Consider the following 20,977-nt stretch of genomic DNA (forward strand, 5'->3'; position numbering starts at 1 on the left):
TAGGAGTCACACCCCTTTTTGGGTAGGACTGGGTCTCAACTGGATTCTTTTCAGCTCATGAAATGATGATTTCAGCAAAAATAACTGAAACCAGTGAGAGGTGTTTTAATTTTTCCCTGTTATATTGTCTAACATATATTCTTTGGGGTATAGTATTCAGGTATCACTTGCACAGGTATCACTTGCATAGCTTCTAGGGTCTGGCAAAAGTGTGCAATCCAAAATACCCAAGCTGACAGAACTCACTTGGCTTCAGTGGGGCACAGAGCTTTTAATCCATAGCCTTACTCTGTGAAGACCAGCATATAATTGTTGCAAGGGAGTTTTAACCCTCTCTTTTATTTCTTTATTTATTTATTTGATTTTTAAAATTGATTTTTAGAGAGAGAGGAAGAGAGAGAGAAACATCTATGTAAGAGCAAAACATCAATTGGTTGCCTCCTGCATGTCCCCTACCAGAGATCGAGCCCTCAACCTAGACATGTGCCCTGACACAGAATCCAACCAGCAGCCTTTCAGTGTACAGGACAATGCCCAACCAACAGGGCCACACCAGCCAGGGCCTGACCCTCTCTTTTTTGTTCCCCTGGGCAGACATTTATGGCCTGGAGTAACACCCAATCAGAACTGTCTTCAGCCCAGCCAGTATTGCTCAGTGGTTGAGTGTTGACCCATGAACCAGAAGGTCAGGGTTCAATTCCTCATCAGGGCACATGCCTGGGTTGTGGGCTTGATCCACAGTAGGGGGTGTACAGGAGGCAGCCTATCAATGATTCTCTCATCATGATGTTTCTATCTCTCCCTCTCCATTCTTTCTGAAATCAATAAAAATATAGTCTTTTAAAAAATAAAGAGAAAGAACTGCCTTCAAAGCAAGCTCAATACCTTCCAATCAAAACTCCTCCTGTCCCATTCAGGATACTCAAAGGCAGGGAGATGTTTTTGTGGTTGTTCTCTTTTACTCATTAAGGAAAACATTAAATTACAAGCATTAATTTTCTGTAAAATCTTACAAGAATTATGAAAATGCTGTATGTTTGCCTTCCTGGTTGAAATGAGGTATTTTATCCTCATGGGAAAGAAGTACAACTGCTTTCAGTTACTTCCTGGAAGGCAGTGTTCTCGGTTTATTGTTCCCAAGAGAAGACAGAATTGTGACATAGTGATAATAAAGAGCCCCACCCCAAGGAAATATTATCCCAAAGTCTCCATTTCTACAATTCCCCAAATATTCATTTACCCTTCCAGTTACCCTGCTGACCCCAAGAACATTTTGCGACAGGCTCAAGACCATAATCATTTTTTGGAACTCATTTTAAGATTTTTCTTTCTCATTCAGAAGTTAAATGACTTTTCTCTTGCCTATGTGAATGGAATCTTGCTCTTTGGACATGTGCTAAAGACATTTCTTGGAAATGGAAAAGATGTTAACACCGACGAACTTGCTCATGCATTCAGGAACCTCACTTTTGCAGGTACTGGTCACCTAAGAGCAAACAACAACAATTAACTAACACTCTACAGAAAGCTGAAGAAATATGGACTTTGGGAAGCAAAGCAGGTCGGGCGGGGGGGGGGGAGGTTGGCAATAAGTGGATCAACAGATAAATACCTTTGAACTTAATGGGAGGTAGACTTCATTGTACAGAGTTTGGGGGTGCTATTATCAATAACTAGACCCCAGTTTATGCTTTAGAATTTCAGAATATTTGAATATCAAGGAAAGAGCATGTAGCTCAGGCCCTGTAGTTATGAACAAGCTCATCACAGACCATTTTGAGCCATGATTTCCTGATTGTTCTTGGAGATTAGCAAGAAGAAAAATGCCTGTAGTTTGATTTGGGCCCTTCCATACTTCTCTTTCTGTCCTTCCAAAATCAGGGACCCTGTGTTACCCCTCCAACTCAAAACCTCTCATAACAATACCATCCAAAATTTCTCAACACTTATCCATCTGAACTATAGGAATCAGCATTTCCTTTCCACACACGCTTCTATTGAAACTCTTTTCATTTCCCAGATCTCATCCAGATCCCATGAAAAAAATGTCTTTTTAGATTAATGTATATTAAGTAAAAGACAAACAATAGTTGACTTTTCTAACTTGCCTTAAATCCTTACTCTGACAAACTTTTATCCTACTGCAGAGTGATTCTTCTCTTGACTTCAGAGGGTGGCAGACACCCAGCATGAAAGCTTGAGGGCTGTATCAATGTCTATAGGATATGACAAGGATAGGAAGAGATGACTTCTGCACCCCTGAAGAAGCAGGGAGGGAGGGAGGAATAATGGTTTATTGATTTTTCTCCTGTGTCCCAAGTTCTTCTAGGCACTTTATGTACATTATTCCCCACCCCCTACCCCCAGTTTTTAAAATTGTGGTAAAACACATAATATTAAATATACTATCTTAATCATTTTTAAGTATAGTTCAGTGTTATTAAGTTCATTCAGATCGTTGTGCAACTATCACCATCACCAATTGCCAGAACTTTCATCTTTTAAACTGAAATTCTATAGTTATTAAACAATAATTACCCATTGTCCCCTACTCCTACCTCCTAGCAACCACTATTCTACTTTTTGTCTCTGTGACTTTAACTATTCTACATATCTCATATAAGTGGAATCAGACAGTGTTATTCTTTTTGTGACTGTATTATTTCACTTAGCATAATGTCCTCAAGGTTCAATTCATGTTGTAAATGTCACAAAGGATTCTTAGTTGATAGTTTTTTTCTTTTAGCATTTTGAATATATCAGCCTGCTGCCTTCTGGCCTTCAAAGGTTCTAATGAGAAACCAGCTAACAATCTCATTCAGTATCCTTTGAATGTGACAAATCACTTCTCTTACTGCTTGCAAAATTCTCTTTGTCTTTGGCTTTTGACAGTTTTATTATAATGTGTCTTGGTGTGAGTGTCTGAATTCACCTTACTTGAAGTTTATTGAGCTTCTTTCATATTTATATTCCTGTCTTTGATCAAATTTGGGACATTTTTGGACATTATTACTTTTAATATTCTCTCTTTTCCTTTTTTGCCTGTGTTGGTCTGCTTGATAATGTTCCATGGGTCACTTATCTTCAATCTTTTCTTATTTCTGTTCCTCAGACTCAATAATTGCCATTGTCCTATATTCATGTTTGCTGATTCTTCTGCCTGCTCAAATCTGCCTTTGAATCCCTCTAATGAATTTTTCATTTCAGTTATTGTACTTTTTACTTCCAGAATTTCTTTTTGGTTTCTTTTTCAGATTTTCTTCCCTTTAGTGTTATTTTCATTTTGTTTATGCATTGTTTTCTTGAATTTATCCATGTCTTCTGAGTTCTTTGAGCACATTTAAGATCGTTGTTTTAAAGCCTTTGTCTAACAGATCCACCATCATGTCTTTTTCAGGGACAGTTCTGTTATCTTACTTTTTTTTCTTTTGAATGGGCCATATTCTCCTTTTTCTTTGTATGCTTGTGATTTTTTTTCAAATATATTTTTTATTGGTTTCAGAGAGAAAGGGAGAAGGAGAGAGATAGAAACATCAATGATGAGAGAGACTCATTGACTGGCTGCCTCCTGCATACCCTCTACTGGGGATCAAGCCCGCAACCCGGATATGTGCCCTTGACTGGAATCAAACCTGGGACCCTTCAGTCCGCAGGCCGAGACTTTATCCACTGAGCCAAACCAGCTAGGGCGTGCCTTGTGATTTGTTGTTGTCATTGAAAATTAGACATTTGAATATAATAACCTGATAATTCTGAAAACCACATGGGGAATGAGAAATTCTCCTTTGAGGAATTTCCCATTACCCAGGGTTTGCTGGGTTTTGTTTCTGCTTTTTGTTTGTGGGCTGTCTCTATGCTGAGAAATAAACTTAAGGCCTTCTCAGTTCTTTTCTGAGCTTCTGGTTTCTCCTGGGCATGCCCAGTGCAGTTGCTTGAATGTCCTAGCCATCAATGTCTGTCCCTCAAAGGGAAAAAAAAAAAAGAAAACGAAAGGGAGTATAAGGGGCACTAACCCTTTACACCCCCTGAAAGTCATGTTAGTAGAAAGGTGGGGTTTACAACAATGGGAGGAGGTGCAGCAGCAATGGCCACTACCTCTTTGTCTGCACCTCTGTGATCATAAGCAAAGATCAGCAAATAGAGCACAGATCCCCAATATCTTGGACAACAGGGTCTTTCTTTTTTGCTCATCCTGGCTCCTGCAAGCGGTGTGTGAACTGCTGCAGGAACACTGCACAGCTGTCTGCCACAGGACTGAGGGTGGGGGAAAATACTGCAGCTGTGCTAAGAGCCAAAGTGGGCAAAAGTTAATCACAACTTAACATCTAAGCCTTTCCCTGCAAGTTGCAACCTTTGAAAGACTTCAGAGTTCCAGAATAATTATATCAGACAGATTCTACCAGTGCAATTGTTGTCTATATTGGGAAGTTAGGTTTCTGGTGCTTCCTACTCTACCATCCTCTCAGTATCATCTTATGTGCATTCTTTTTTTTCAAAGATGTTTTTATTGACTTTAGAGAGAGAGAAAGGGAGAGGAAGAGAGAGGGAAAGAAACCGATTGATGTGAGAGAGAAATCAATCGGTTGCCTCCCTCAGACACCTGGGCCAGGGATCGAAACAGCAACTTGGGTATGTGCCCTGATCAGGAATGCAACTGGTGACCCTTCAGTACACAGGACAACACCCAAACAACTGAGGCACACCAGCCAGGGCTATGTGCATTTTTAATTAATTTTATCGTATCGTTATTTTGGTCAAGCATCTTAATAGGCACTAACACAGGCTTAGAGCCAATAGACATTTATGTCCTAAATTAGCCATCTACTAGCTGTACAACCTGGAGCAAGTTATTTAAATCTCTAACCTGAGATTTCTCAGCAATTAAGTGGAGATAATAGTTTCTGTATCATGGTATTTTAGGAAGAATAAAATGATAAATGTATATAAACCACTTAGCACAGAGACTGGTATAGTAAACGCAAAATAAATATTAGCTATAGTGTTAAACCATATGAATTTGCTGATATTTCATCATATTTTTACCTAAACAGCCATTTCATAAGTTTGTTGTACTGTTGTAATTTAATAGATGAGAAACCAAGACACAAAGAACTTAATTTTCTCAATGTCTTCAAACATCACGTGATAGTGAATGGATTTTGATCTTCTTGCAACCTTAAGTTAGATTGTGCAATGACCTACACACTGTGATACTAGTTTAGTAAATATGCTTAGCAAAAACTTCTCACTAATAATCAAGAGAAATCTATTATATTTAGAGCCACTCTAAATGCAATGAAAAAGATTTTTCCTCTAACTAAATAACACCGCTCATAAAAATATTCTTCAGAGATTTCAGGGCCAAGGACCAGTCCAGGTGCCCTCAGATTAGATTATTTAGATCAACAATTTTTCAGTACAATAAAGCAATTTGAACCTATGTTATACTCTCTGTCAGGATCTCTCAGTAAGTAAGTTAACAAATGCCTCTAACTCTTTCTGCTTTTCCTTTAGGGTATATGGGCCCTGTGACTTTGGACATCTATGGGGATATTGACAATAATATGGTGCTTCTGTATACCTCTGTGGAGACCAACAAAGTACGTCTGACTTCTTATCAAGAACTTGGGTTGAAGTGATTGGCTGAGGAGGGATAACTTGGGAGGCGAGTAATAGTGAAGGAATTAAAGAAGTATGTAAACATAACTTTTGGAAGTTAGTTTATGTCCAACTCACAATTATGCTCCACTTAGGAAAGCATTCCTTAAGCATTTTGACCCACCTAACTTTTTATCCACTCTATTTAATATATAAAAATATGCCATCCAGAATATATTGATAAAAAGACCAAACTATTGATACAATATCAATAAGAGGATGACAGTTCTCTTGTAAGAATTATTTATTCATTTCCACAACTAAAAATTTCAATAAAACATTCTCCTGTTCTCTCCATCTGAACTCTCATGAAAATCATTATGAATCCCTCTGGCACATATAAACAGCCCTATAATGCTATGCTTTTATTCACATTATGTATGTCTTTTCTTCTCTCCAACTTAGTAGGTTCTTTAAAGAAAAGGAGTGGGTCTTACCTTTATGTGTCTCCAGTGCTTAACTTCTTATCTGGCACATAGTTGATGGCTGATCAGCATTTAATTTCAAAATCAAAATGTCTGTTTTTATGTCACCCAAAGTAGTGCTCATCTCAAAACCCAAATTTTTCAGACCTTTAATATAATCCAATATTGAGCATACATTCAATGGAAATACCTTAAAAAAAGATCCCCTCCATGCTTCAATCACTAATAGTAACAACAAAGATAATTACACCCCCCTCTAAGTTATTTGCTCCTGGAATGAGAGGCAGGTGCTTGTGGTAAGATCCTATGTCAGCCTCATGACTGCTCTTCACAATAAAAAATGTTGTCCTGTGCACTCATTCTCTCTGAAGGCAAATGTAGTGAAATTTTCAGTAATCTAATGCCATCAATTGTGCTTTGTAATACGTGTATATGTGGAAACCAGGGACTCATTTTCAAAACCTAGGGCTATAGAGCTATTATTCTGCTATAGGCCTGGTGCACGAAATTTGTGCATGGGGAGGGGGGGAGGCCCTCAGCCCAGCCTGCACCCTCTCACAATCCGGGACCACTGGCTCCTAAGCGCTCACCTGCTAGCCTGCCTGATCGCCCCTAACCAGTCACCTGCCTGCCTGATAGCCCCTAACCACTCGCCTGCCTGCCTGATGCCCCTAACTGCTCACCTGCCTGCCTGATAGCCCCTAACTGCTTGCCTACCTGCCTGATCACCCCAACCACTCTGCCTGCCTGCCTGGTCGCCCCTAACCACTCCTATGCCTGCCTGGTGGCCCCTAACCACCTCTGCCTTGGCCCCTGCCACTGCATCTTCTTCCAGAAGGATGTCCAGAAGATTGTTGAGCTATCCAGTCTAATTAGCATATTACGCTTTTATTATTATAGATATCCAGAGTAGGTCTCAATAGAGATTCAATGTACCATACCCTAATATGTAGGATATTTCCTATTCTCAACACATGCAATCATAGATTCTACTCTCAAGTTAAGAGTATATTTTTAAGGATGTAAAACTTTGGTCCAGAATGTTTTGAGGCAATAGTGGTGAATTCAGAAAGATGGTTATTTTTTAGATATCTCCTAAAAGTTGATTTAATATGTGTAACAGTAATTTAAGGATACATTAATATTCCCATTGTCAAATTACTTGAAAAGAAATCTTGTGTCTTAAAAATCTAGTGTTGTGTACAAGAAAGCACATTAGAAGAAAGGGATAGAAGAGATTAGAAAAGTTTGTAATTGAAGGTATGTAAGCAATGTAGAATTATTTCAGAGCCCCTTGACGTATCAAAATGGATAATGGTTTTTTGCTGTGGTGCATTTTCTCAAAACACCATTTTCAATAGCAACTTAATATTGTAGAAAACATTGGTGCTTCACTTCTCAAGTGACTTGGAGCTAGCCTTTTAATTTATCTTAGCCTCTATTTATTTTGTTTTTTTATTTTTGCTTCTTTTCACATTTTAAGTTTTATTTTCAATGGCAGTTTACATTCAATATTATTTTGTATTCGTTTCAGGTGTATGGCACAGTGGTTAGACAATATACTTTACAAAGTGATTTCCACCCCACCCCCCTCCAATATTTCAAATATTCACCTGGCACCATGCATAGTTATTACAGTATTATTGACTATATTCCCTATGCTCTACTTGGGACTCTTTTATGACTACTAATTCTTACTTCTTAATCCTTTCACCTTTTTCACCCACTCTCCCAGCCCCCTCCCCTCTGGCAACCATCAGTTCTCTGTATAAGTGAAATCATATGATATTTGTCTTTCTATAACTGACTTATTTCAGTAATAATAATACCCTCTAGGTCCATCCATGCTGTTGCAAATGGTAAGATTTCATTCTTTTTATTGGCCATTCTTTTTTATCCAGTCAGTCTATTGATGGGCACTTGCATTGCTTCCATACCTTGGCTATTATAAATAACGCTGCAATGAGCATAGTGCTGCATATATTCTTTCAAATTAGTGTTTTGGGTTTCTTCAAATAAATACCAAAAAGTGGAATCACTGAGTCATAAAGCAGTTCCATTTTTAATTTTTTGAAGAACTTCCATACTGTTTTTCATAGTGGCTGCACCAATCTGCATTCCCACCAACAGCGCACGAGGGTTCCCTTTTCTCCACATTCTCACCAACACTTGTTGTTTGCTTATTTATTGATGACATTCTATCAGATGTGAGGTGATATATCATTCTGGTTTTAATTTCCATCTCTCTGATGATTCATGACATTGAGCATCTTTTCATATGTCTGTTGGTCTTAGCCTCTATTTTAACATTTGTAAAATGAAAGGCTTGAGCCAGTTCTCTAAAGACCCAAGAACCTGTGTTGGGTAGACATAGTATATGGTCATAAAACTAATTGACCCACGTGGAGCTTAAATCAACATTCATGCTGTGAAGCAATAATGAATCCTAATAAGCTCCCCTATGGCTGGTTAACATTATTTTGTTTCACTGAGAATGCTACTATGAAATTCAAATGTCGTTGGACAGGATGGTCAATTTCATCAGAACTTGTTTTAAAATCTCTTTTTCTGTTCATCTTTCTTCTTTTTCATGCCCTGACACAGTACAGAGTACTTTTGACCTATGACACGCACACAAATGTCACTAATCCAGTGAATAACAGCCCCACATTCATCTGGAAGAACCAGAGACTTCCTGATGATATTCCAGGCCGGGGTAAGATATCCTTAGTGAATTTTCTGTTCTTAAAATTGTGTGTGTGTTTTCTGATAAGGAGAGTAAACTCTATAGTTTATGCAATTAGCTTGTGTTTTTTCTTTTGTTTGTTTTATTTGTTGTCTGAATTATATTTTCCAGGCTTATAAATGTGGACTTTACTTCCCCATACAATGAATGATATTACAGTTCTGATGAAACACCAAAAACAATTTCTATTCTAACTTAGCATATCCATCTTTAATATCTGTTCTACCCTCCCATTGACATAAATTATCTTGTAGAAAACTAGGTTTGACAATTGGAAAAATGAAATATATTCTTACTCCTTTTATATTTTACTGCAGTAAACTCAGAGAATACATATATTTGATGTCAGCTGGCTGAGCCTGGCCTCCAAAGTCTCCCCCATTCCCTCATAGGACACATATTTGGGTTATAATGATGGTTACCCACCTACTCACAATAAGGTCTTCCCTGACCAGGAATCGAACCCTGACCTCCTGGTTCATAGGTCTACGCTCAACCACTGAGCCACGCCGGCCAGGCAAGAGAGAGAGAGAGAGAGAATAAAATTTCAAGTAGCTTTGATTACAGTCCCTTTTGTAAGGTCATTTTAAAAGCCAACTGGAAATATTCATTGCACTTTGCATTCTAAGTATTTATTTGGAGAGAAAAATCATCTCAGACTAGAAAAAAATAAAAAATATAAAAAATAAAAGTTATCATTGTGATCCATTTAAATAAAATGTGATAACCTTAGCAGCCACCAGAAGGCAGCAGAAGCTTAACCTTAGAGCTAATGTGATCCTGTGACTTATTGAACAAGCAAAACTAAAAAGTATGTTGAATTAAAAATTACAAATTGCCAATTATAAAAATAGTCATGGGGATGTTAAATACAACATGGGGAATATAGGTAATAATATTGTAATAACTATGTATGTTGTCAGATGGGTACTAGACTTATCTGGGTGATAATTACATAAGTTATATAAAGGTCTAATCACTGTGTTGTACACCTGAAACTAATATAATATTGTGTGTCAACTGAAATTGAACAATAAATTTTTAAACAAATTTTAAAATGGAGTAAGAATGTATTTCAGTTTGCCAGTTGTCAAACAGTTTTCACATAAATTTAAAGTATCATTTTAATTTCTATTTAGTGTACATCTTATATTTAGTGCCATGAGATGGTCACACTGTGAGAAACAGATAGGAATTGAGATAAGTTGAGGGCCCAGCACATGGGAGTCCCCCATGTGCCTTCCAACCCATGCTCTAGGGCAGTGGTCGACAAACTCATTAGTCAACAGAGCCTAATATCAACAGTACAACGATTGAAATTTCTTTTGAGAGCCAAATTTTTTAAACTTAAACTTCTTCTAATGCCACTTCTTCAAAATAGACTCGCCCAGGCCGTGGTATTTTGTGGAAGAGCCACACGCAAGGGGCCAAAGAGCCGCATGTGGCTCGCGAGCCACAGTTTGCCGACCACGGCTCTAGGGGATGTGTAATTTTAAATTTTAATAGACTGATAAGTAGAATCACCTGCCCTGTTGAAATTGTATTTCTCATACTCCCTTTTTGAAAATAACGTAAGTATGGGAATTTATTTTAAAACTAGAGGCCTGGTGCACGAAATTTGTGCATGGGGGGGGGGGCACGTCCCTCAGCCCAGCCTGCACCCTCTCCAATCCGGGACCCTTACACCTTTTTCTTATCTAGCTAACCTCTTCACATTTTAAAAAATTAACTGAAATATCACCTACCACCTACTTTAGGAAATCCTCTTTGAACAAATCTCTTTACAATTTGTATTAAGTATTTTCATAATATACCATTCTTTTCTTTAGCAGCAACTAAGAGTGGATGTGATCTGCTTCTCATTCTTGCCTCTGAATTCTTTCTTGTTGCTCTTATAATAGCAAAGCTTATCCAATTTACATTTGCTTTTCAAGGGCTTATATTTGGTTCAGTTTCTAGTTGACTCCCTGCTTTTTTTTAAGCAATAAATTTTGGTTGTGATAAAACCTCACTTGTAATCAAGCCTGTAGGTCTCCCTATCTGGACATTTCTATACTACCTAGCACTTTAGCATACCAGAGATTGTGTCCATTTATAGAAAATAATAAATGTCACCTGATCATTTGATCTTCTAGTAATATTTTATAGCAAGATGTATTCTAGTAATTTAACTATTACAAAACTGAGGCGTACAGAAATAAGTCACATTGAACAATAAAGAATGTCTCAAATATCAAAGCATAGTACACTTAGGGCCTCCCTTGTTCTGTGCCTCAAATATCATAGCATAGTACACAGTTCACATGGAACTCAGCTTCCTTTAAAATAGGAAGGGATGCCATACTCATGAAGCAGCTACTTCCACACATATTTTTTTTATTTAATTCACAGCACATACTCTTTGTACTAATTGTTGGAAAATCACCCTAGCAATTGCCTCTGTTCCTCTCTGTATTGTTGCCTTACATTCTGATGTCATTATTGCGCTTTCATCATCCACTCGCTCTAATAAGATTGTGAATTATTTAAGAGAAGAGCTTGTGTTTCTCTGTCTTGGAGCCTAGATAAATACCCAAAATGCCATCCAGTCCAAATGACTGTGATGAGAGAGGCCCACCATTGCTGGAGACCTCTGATTTTTATTTAAGGGGCCTCACTTGTTCTGCACCTTTACAGAGGGGTGAGTAGGGGCTGAGGGAATTTGGGGAAACCCAGACAGAATTCTCCTCCTGCGAGATTTTGCTAAGCTGGCGCCCTGGGCCGCCAGGCATTTGTCCAATTAAAACCCAGACACACAGCAATAACAAAGGCACTGGTCTCCTATGGCTAATGCATGGGGATCAAACCCCAGCTTGCAGGAACTCACCCCGCCCCCCGTCAGGGCGGGGCGATGAGTGGACCTGGGCTGGTGCTCCTGACTCTGGGGAGAGGGAGACTTCCCAGACCCTGGAAACTACTATCAACCGAAAAATCAGAGAAGCACAAAGGATGATTTAAAAACAGGAAAGATAACGCTGGCGATTCCTGCACTCTCTGGGGTAACCCCGACCAAAACAATACCCTGAACATGTACAAGCACACGCAGAAAAACGTTGCTCAAGGGAAAAGCAATTCAGACCCGCGCCACGTGCGAAGGCTCTGCGCCAGGCTGATGCTGAGCAACCCGAAGCTGAGCTGCCAGCGTGTGGGGGCCACACACAAAGGCCGGGGGGCTGGCGCTGCCCGCCGCTGCGCCTCTAGCAGAGCCCTTTCTTCCTACCAGCGAACATGGCGGAGCGCTCCAGGGCTGCAGTGCACACGTTGGGGCCAGGCCTGAGGCAAGCACGCTTGCCCGCCCTCTCCTCCCGCCGACCACCTAGGGCGTTTTGGCCTCCAGGCCGCCACCAGCCTGCCTGCCTGCCCCCTTCTCCTCTCCAGCATGGTGGCCCCTCACTTACCAGCGGCCAGCAAGCGCTTGGGCTCCGGCAGGTCCCTGAACAGGTCCATGGAGGAGGCTGGTCAGTGGAGTGGCTTCTTCGCCCTGGACCACAGGAGGCTTCTTGGCCCTGGTCCAGGGCTGGCTTTGTCAGGAAGGACATCCGGAAGGTGGTCTGGAAGACGTCTGGTCTAATTAGCATACTACCCTTTTATTAGTATAGATAACCAAATCTTTTTTTTTTAAATATATTTCACTGATTTTTTATAGAGAGGAAGGGGTAGGGATAGAGAGTTAGGAATATTGATCTGCTGCCTCCTGCACACCTCCCACCGGGGATGTGCCCGCAACCAAGGCACATGCCCTTGACCGGAATCAAACCTGGGACCTTTCAGTCCGCAGGCCTATGCTCTATCCCAGTGGTTCTCAACCTTTCTAATGCCGCGACCCTTTAATACAGTTCCTCATGTTGTGGTGACCCCCAACCATAAAATTATTTTCGTTGCTACTTCATAACTGTAATTTTGCTACTGTTAATGAATCGTAATGTAAATATCTGTGTTTTCCGATGGTCTTAGGCTCTACAGCAGCGGTTCTCAACCTGTGGGTCACAACCCACAGGTTGAGAACTGCTAGCAGGGTCGCCTAAGATCATCAGAAAACACAGATATTTACATTCTACAGCAGCGGTTCTCAACCTGTGGGTCACAACCCACAGGTTGAGAACTGCTAGCAGGGTCGCCTAAGATCATCAGAAAACACAGATATTTACATTACGATTCATTAACAGTAGCAAAATTACAGTTATGAAGTAGCAACGAAAATAATTTTATGGTTGGGGGTCACCACAACATGAGGAACTGTATTAAAGGGTCGCGGCATTAGAAAGGTTGAGAACCACTGCCCTATCCACTGAGCCAAACCAGTTAGGGCTAGATAACCAAATCTTAATCTGTAATAGAGTATGATGGTATTTTTAAATATTTTTTGTTTGTTTTTCAATTACAGTTGACATACAATACTATATTAGTTTCAGGTGTACATCTCATACTCGCTTTTGTTTTCTAGCTAGGAGTGTGAGAATGATGGCTGCCACAATGGTGGTGGCGGTGATGGAAATGGTGATTATAGTAATAAATAGAATTCACCGAAGTCAGATGTGCCCACAATGCAACTTCAACTGCAATCTATTAATTTATTTCTGCCCTGGGAGATAGAAACCCAGAGCTCATAATTTCACGGTTAAAAGTTTCCCTTTCGCCCTGGCTGGTCTGGATCAGTGGGTTGGGCATCATCCCATGCACCAAAAAGTTGCTGATTCTTCCCGGTCAGGGCACATGCCCAGGTTTCAGGCTTAATTGCTGGTAGGGGGCGTGCAGGAGGCAGCTGATCAATGTTTGGCTCTCACCTGTCTCTCTCCTTCTCTCCCCCCCTTCCTCTCCCTCTTAAAATCAATTTAAAAATTTTTTTTCAAGTTTCCCCCTAGCAGAAATTTTTTGTCAATATATTTATTGGGTATCTTTGTCATTTTAATTAATATGCATGAGCTTCTAGTGTTGTTCTAGCAAGTATCTATAAAACTTCTTGCTTCCCAACTTTGTAAGATAAAGATGTTAGTGTCCCTATTTTTTTCTTCTATCTCTTTCTCTGCTCCCAAAGTCTCCTGTATTTTTCTTTAATCTGTCATGGCTGATAATATTTATTTGGTAACCATAATGAAGCCCTCTGTCATTTACCTTTAAGTAGATAGTCTATAAGTTGAAAACATTTTATTATTATTATTATTCACATGAAGCCAAATAGCATGCCATGATATAATTTCTTTCTATATAGCTAGCTCCAGTGTCTCCCCTTTGTGCCACACCTACTAAAAAAAATAATAATAACTTTTTTTAAAATTGCAAATTCTCAAAATCTGGCCAATTTTTACTGTGTTTCATTTTTAAAATATGTCTTATTTGAACATTTTCCCCTAGAATTTCTGATTGGGTCTCTTATTTTTACTGTAAGAAGAAACATGTCTCCTTCACCATATTGCTATTGTCTTCCAGCTTCTTACACATTCTCGTCTATTGCTTGGAATCCATTCCATTTTTTCCTTCTTCAACCCAGTAGCTTCTGAGTCTCATAGAGACCCTTGTGGCTTAAATGAACCACGAGTTTCTCGTAGTTTATCATTGTTTTTGTCCTTCTCCATCTAGCTATTCCTCTGCATACTCAGATTCTGCTTCGTTGTTTCTTTGTATTGGATCCACATTGTCCAGGGTTCCACTTACTCCTCTGTGAGTCTCCCACAGTACCCCATCTACATAACTCCACCCACGTACTCGTGTTCTAATAAATATAATCACTTACATTCTTCATTGACTTCCCCCAGTTGTCTAGCAGAGCTTGGAAAGGACCACCAGCAACACTGTAATTTAATATTCCAGCACTGGCTTACTTTTCTTTTCTTTTGATTTGTGGTCTGTGTTAAAAAAAAAAAAATACTTGTCTCTGCCTCCCACTTTGAATTCCCTTTAGGTCTATTGTTTCAAGAACACCAGGAAGACATCCACCACCAAAATTATTTGTGTGCTGGAAGCTATTTTATGTCTTATTTGGCGACTCCTATAAAGAAAGACATGACATGTATAGACTGAAAGGATAGCTGACATTAAGCCACTTCCTTAGGGCACATTCTAGAAGATAGTTTTCTTCAGAGACCAAAGACACAGGACCTACATTATCAATGATGAGATGAATAAAGGATATATATTTTTAAAGGGCTCTCCCTTTCCCCTTCCCCAAATTACATCATACAACTAGAATCTCTGAAATGCTTTTATTCTCTGTTCAGCAATCCTTACTAACACGTTTTGCACTGTCTTTCCTGTGACAGGACCTCAAATCCTGATGATTGCAGTCTTCACTCTCACCGGCACTGTGGTCCTGCTCCTGCTGGCTGCGCTCCTGGTGCTGAGGTACCCACTCCCTCCCCGCTGTGCTCCGCATTCTGAGAGGGACGAGGGAGGGAAGGAGAGGTTTAATGGCTATTGCTGATGATGTATGTTCACAAAGAGGTCTCTAGACAGATGTAAGATCAATAAATCTAATTTATCCATACTCTCTGGGAAAACAATTACAAAACTTTGACATTTTGAATGTTGGGATGCGTATTGTTACAAATTCTCTGTGCTTTTGTATTTTCTTCTTACATATGTTTTCCAAGGCACATATACGCAAGAGGAACTGGCTTACTTAGGAATCTGGTATATTCTCTGGTGATTTAAAAATTTGTGTTTTTGCCTTTCAAGGTTATCAATTTAAAATGTTTTTCTTTCCCCTTTTTCCCCCTGCTTGTATGCCATCAGTTCAGATTCTCTATTATAGTGAAGGGCTGTATTAGTGAAGGACCCAAGAAAGCGAAACAAAAAGGGGGGGGGAATAATATAAAAGGCCATCGGAAATCCTTACAAGTTTGCTAATGGCCAGCACTCGCCAGATTGGAGCGTTGTAATTGGGCTGGCCTCACTCACCACATATCTACCTGAGAATGCCAGGGTTTGAAATTTCTCCCAGTGTTCAGAAGCTGAACAGCATGAATTCTAATAGGAACCTATTGACTGGTTCTGTTCCTTCCATAGAAAATACAAAAAAGAGCATGAACGTCGTCAGAAAAAATGGTCCCACATTCCCTGTGAAAACATCATTCCTCTGGAGACCAATGAGACCAACCACGTGAGCCTGAAGGTAAGGGGCCTCACCTTTTGAAGAAGCCTGTCCAGAGCTGGTGCAGCTTGCCGGGTGTTTGACAGGCACTGGGAGATGGTGGGAAATGAGCCAAGCAGGGATCATTTCTTTCAGAATCTAAGACTTCGATGTTATTTCACTCACCGTTTAAAATGCCCCTAAGAGGTCAATTTTCACAATATTACAACAGATCACAGGTTTTTATGAGAATCAACTTGAAAGATGCAATAGTTCTCAACCTTTCTTCTGCCTTTGAAGTTTGGTGGACCAAGGGCCATGTCTGGCCTGCAGATGTGTGTGTGTGTGTGTGTGTGTGTGTGTGTGTGTGTGTGTGTCAATATTTATCTTTTAAAAGTAATTGCCAAAAATAAAAATCTTGGAATGGCTAGAAAAATTCAGATTACCAGCTTCTTCTGACAATTCAGATGATCCAGCAACTCTCTCGGCTGCAACTAGAGCTGATGGGGCTGCCCCCCTCACACACCCGGCCCAGTGTCCTCGCTGCATTGCCACTTGGGCTTTTAGACATGAGTTTGCAACTCCAATGCACAACATGTTCCCCTAAGAGCAACTGTCTGTAACTACAGGCAATGATTCCCACGAGGAGGGGCCAGGGGGAGAAGGAAGCAAGAAAACCCTGGCTGAAGTAGAACACAAGAAGAAGGGAGGGACAGCACAACTCTAAGAGGAAGTGGGGGAAACCCAGAGTTTAGCATCTTGTTGCAGAGGAAAGGCGAGTTGTGAGAGAAACACAAGTCAGCTATAACAGTTTTCCTGGGAGTCTGTCCAGCAGGCTGTGAGCGAGTAGATACCGCTCACCTGGCAGAGTCTCTCGGCCTTTGACTGGCAGTGGATGGGACAAGACAGGAAGCTTCTGGAATAATTAGCCTTTTCTTGTACCAGATCGATGATGACAAGAGACGAGATACAATTCAGAGACTACGACAGTGCAAATACGACAAAAAGGTGACTATCACCTCCCCCTGCTTCTCTGAACTGTTGGTGAGGGGTGTGTTCTGGGCCTGCTGACTCATCACTGCCCACTTTCAGATAGATGCTGGCTGTGCAAAGGTGGGCGTGGGTGCAGGGCTGCCCGGGGCTGTTCTAGGCGCCTTTCACAGGGATGGGCAGGGCGCTGCTTCAAGGGTTACAGACTCACAGTTCGGGGAAAATTAAAGAATGCATACAATTTTTTAAGATAGGTGGAGTGTAGGAAGCGAAAGGAAAAATAAAAGAGTTTCAGAGCAGTCCAGGCAGCCCTAGTATTATATTTTGCCTCATTCAGTAAGAATATGACAATTCCACGTGAGATTTCCTTCCTCCCTCCCTCCCGCCCTCCCTCCCTCCCTTCTTCCTTCCTTCCTTCCTTCTTATATTCCTTCCTTCCTTCCAACCTTTCTTTCTTCCTTCTCATTTAGTCATTCTTAAAGAAACATTCAAACCTGAGCCTCTCATATCCAAGGGACATAAACATCAACAAAATACTGTCACTGCTCTCAAGAGCTAACATTATAGTGGGAAGATAGACACACAAACAAAATATTATAATATGCATATAAATAGTCATGCTACAACTTTATCTTCTTAATTCAATTGATCTTTGCAGAGAGTGATTCTAAAGGATCTCAAGCACAACGATGGCAATTTCACGGAGAAGCAGAAGATAGAATTGAACAAAGTATGTGTCCCTTGCTTGAAACCCTTAAGTGAGAAATAGCATCACTGCATTTCCCCTAAGCCCTGAGGGCCTAGGGCAGCAAGGCATTACTGGGGATGCTGACAGAGAAGCCCTCAGGCCGAGAAATGGGTGACCATACGTATTTGTGTTGAAGATTCTACTAACAGATATTGGAGAGTGTTGTTTGATGGTGCAAATCATGTTGGAAATCTAATAGCATGTCCTACAAAATGGTCCTGATATTATTTGAGAGTAGCCAAAGGTTTGTATTCGAGTCCCCTTGCTGAGGAAAAAAAGACTGGTTGGTAAGATGCGTTGCAATGTATACTAAGAAATATACTGACATTCCAAATCATCTTCCCAAAGATCTAAAACACGTTTTATTAGCATATTAATTTTTATTGTGGTGCTGCTTTCTCGCTGACTTGCTTTGTAAATAATCATTTTATCTTAGTTGCTTCAGATTGACTATTACAACCTAACCAAATTCTACGGAACTGTGAAGCTTGATACCATGATCTTTGGGGTGGTCGAATACTGCGAGCGAGGGTCCCTCCGGGTAAGGACAATTTCCAATTTCCTATCTGGTCACCCATATAGAAAAATAAAAAATTAAAAAAAAATATATATATATATATATATTAGAAGTTTTAGATGTTCACCTAGTGAAATAATATTAGAGAAGTATCAGGACAAGTTGGTGGGTTCATATGTTACTAAACTGGATCACTCAGATTTTGTCAATAAGTCTTAATATATTATATATTAAGTCTTAATATATTATATACCAATTACCTCTAAATTCATTTTATTTTACTTGCATATTTACTTGATTTGTATGAAAAGAAAAATGGGTGGCCATTATGATAGCACCAGACAAGAATTAGGGAACTTGTTCATAAGTCCTGGTTCTGCTACAGTATTAATTCATACCATCCTTTCCCTTGTGAGGGATTGAGGATGGCCCAGGTGTTGCCAGATGGGGCCATGTACTCTGGCTGAGCAAGTTCAAAGCAGAAAGAGAAAGTAAGACAGAAATAAGTTGATTTCTTGGAAACAACCAAGCATCAAGAAGGAATAGCAAATCATTAAATTGTTCAGAAGGGCAGGCATATACAAGAAACAGTCACTTACAAGAAACAAAATCAGGTGTGCAGCAGAAACAGGACTGAATGGGGAAAGGGTAGGAGAAGGAAGGAATCGAGGACAGTTGCTTCAAGGAGCACTGAAATATTTGAACATCACCTGGAGCAGTTTCTGGGCATGCATTGGGTAGGTGACCATATGATTTATCGGGATATTTTGCAAGTAAAGGGGGTACTATCATAATTGTTGGAGTAGTAGACATAAATTGCAACTGACCTCAAGCAAACCACAATGTGTGGTCACCCTGCCCTCGGACTATTTTGAGACCCAATGTCCCTTCATAACCTGAATATTGTCCCCCATAACAAAGACAGAATCCTAAGATTGCGGGCAGTAGCAGCTTTAAAGAGGTCCAAATATTCATTATTCAGTAACATTTAAAAATAATTTTGAAATTTAAGCTAACCCCTTAGAAATTTTTAATTTTTTAATAAGCTTCTATTAAAAAAAACTAAAGTAAACAAGATTAGTAGTTTTCAAAATAAACTCAGGTCTATCCTCAAAGAAGAAACTCATAGCCCTAAATGCTACTCTGTCTTTAAAAATAATAATAATCTAAGTATTCAATATAAAATTTAGAAGAATAGCTATGGCCTAAGGAAAAGAAACTTTCAAAATTCAATCATTACAAAATAGGTAGAGTTTTTAAATGCATTTATGAGTTATTGATCTTTTTTAAACTATAAAGCATACAAGCATCTCATATTTCTAATTAAAACTTAAAACAAGCATAAAAATAAACAAACGTGGGCATAGAAAATAAAGCCATTTAAAAAGATACTTTCAATTGTGAAAGAATACTTCAAAGACTATTAAATTATAAAATCCAAAAAAAAGAGAAAAATTTTAGATGCAATATAATCATGAAAGTTTGACTCAAAAAGTAAAAACTTAAGTAAGCTAATAACAATAGGAGAAATTCTAATTTCCATTACAAAAAAATACTAGCTTTGGCTTAATTCTAAACTTCAATAAATAATTCTCTGTGTGTATATAAATACTGTTCTAAAGTTAAGCAAAAACACAAATATCTAAATTCATTTAACATTCAACAAAGCTAGCATAAAGTTGATAATAAAATATAATTAAAGGCTAACATATTTAGGAATATTGATTTAAAAATGATAAATAGAATACTAGTAACTCTAAGCCAGTTGTATATAAGGAGCATAGTATAATCAGATATGGTTAATTCTATGAATTAAAAAATATCACTCTCACGTATCATATCAAAAGGTCATAGAAAAAAAAGACCATGTGATGCTGAAAATGAACATTTAAATTAAAAAATTATAATTTAAATAAAACATTTCTAATGATAACAATTACATGAGGGCTATACCATACTCTGATTCATTTAATTTCAATGAGACAGCAATTTTAGAATACCAGTTCACAAAGTCTGGTCAAAGAGTTTTACAGAGTCTTTTACTCCCTAAAATGCTCAGCAAACATTGGGTATCATACCTATAGTTTTGGGGGCTCTCTACCCTCAGGAAGGAAATTTCAATTATCTGAATAGTTCTGGACCCCCTTCTGACATTGCTGAGTCCTTTTGGGCTCAGACAATAACAGAAGTTTCTACAGAAAACCACCGCTTTGTACCATGAGCCTCAAAGCAAAGACTGTGCAAAGGCAAATGGCAGTCCCCTCCCTGTGCATCCTTCAGGCTCCAACCATGGCAAATCCCATCAGAACGTACTTTTGTGGGGAAACAAATCAGAAAGTTTCAACCTAAATGGGGTAAAGACAATTTGCTTCGTGCCTTGTAAATATACCATAACTGTAGCTAACCTTGGGTGGGAACAACTGATTCATTCAAGCAGCAAACAACTATAATAATAAAAGGGTAATATGCTAATTAGACTGGACATCCTTTCGGATGTCCTTCTGGACGAAGCAGGGGCTGTTAGGGGAAGCCAGTACCAACAGCTGGGGGAAGGAAAAGGCCTACTCTTGCATGATTTTCATGCATTGGGCCTATAGTTTATTAAATAAAGATTTATTCCAAGCCAGACACTGAACAAAATGCTGCAGAAACTTCAGTGAACAAAAATTATCACAGAGTCTATGTGTTCATGAGGCAAAGAGATAATAAACATAAACAAAATATAAAATATGTCAGGTGCTAAGGGTAAGAATTACTTTAGAGTGTGTCTGGGCATAACTCCCCTCCC

At 39.3% G+C, this 20,977-nt stretch overlaps 1 protein-coding gene across 1 annotated transcript in view; it reads left to right on the forward strand.

Moving 5' to 3' along the window:
• Positions 1-20,977, forward strand: part of GUCY2C (guanylate cyclase 2C) — a gene marked incomplete at its 5' end in the record, with an annotated part of 69,178 nt that overhangs the window by 21,094 nt on the left and 27,107 nt on the right. The window contains 8 exons of the mRNA XM_080660758.1: positions 1,340-1,475; positions 5,515-5,600; positions 8,688-8,799; positions 15,126-15,207; positions 15,871-15,976; positions 16,880-16,942; positions 17,583-17,654; positions 18,109-18,213. Coding sequence (XP_080516884.1) covers positions 1,340-1,475; positions 5,515-5,600; positions 8,688-8,799; positions 15,126-15,207; positions 15,871-15,976; positions 16,880-16,942; positions 17,583-17,654; positions 18,109-18,213 — 762 coding nt within the window. The remainder of the gene's footprint in view (positions 1-1,339; positions 1,476-5,514; positions 5,601-8,687; positions 8,800-15,125; positions 15,208-15,870; positions 15,977-16,879; positions 16,943-17,582; positions 17,655-18,108; positions 18,214-20,977) is intronic.

The sequence above is a fragment of the Plecotus auritus genome, assembly GCF_963455305.1.
Source record: "Plecotus auritus genome assembly, chromosome: 3".
NCBI classification, from domain to species: domain Eukaryota; kingdom Metazoa; phylum Chordata; class Mammalia; order Chiroptera; family Vespertilionidae; genus Plecotus; species Plecotus auritus.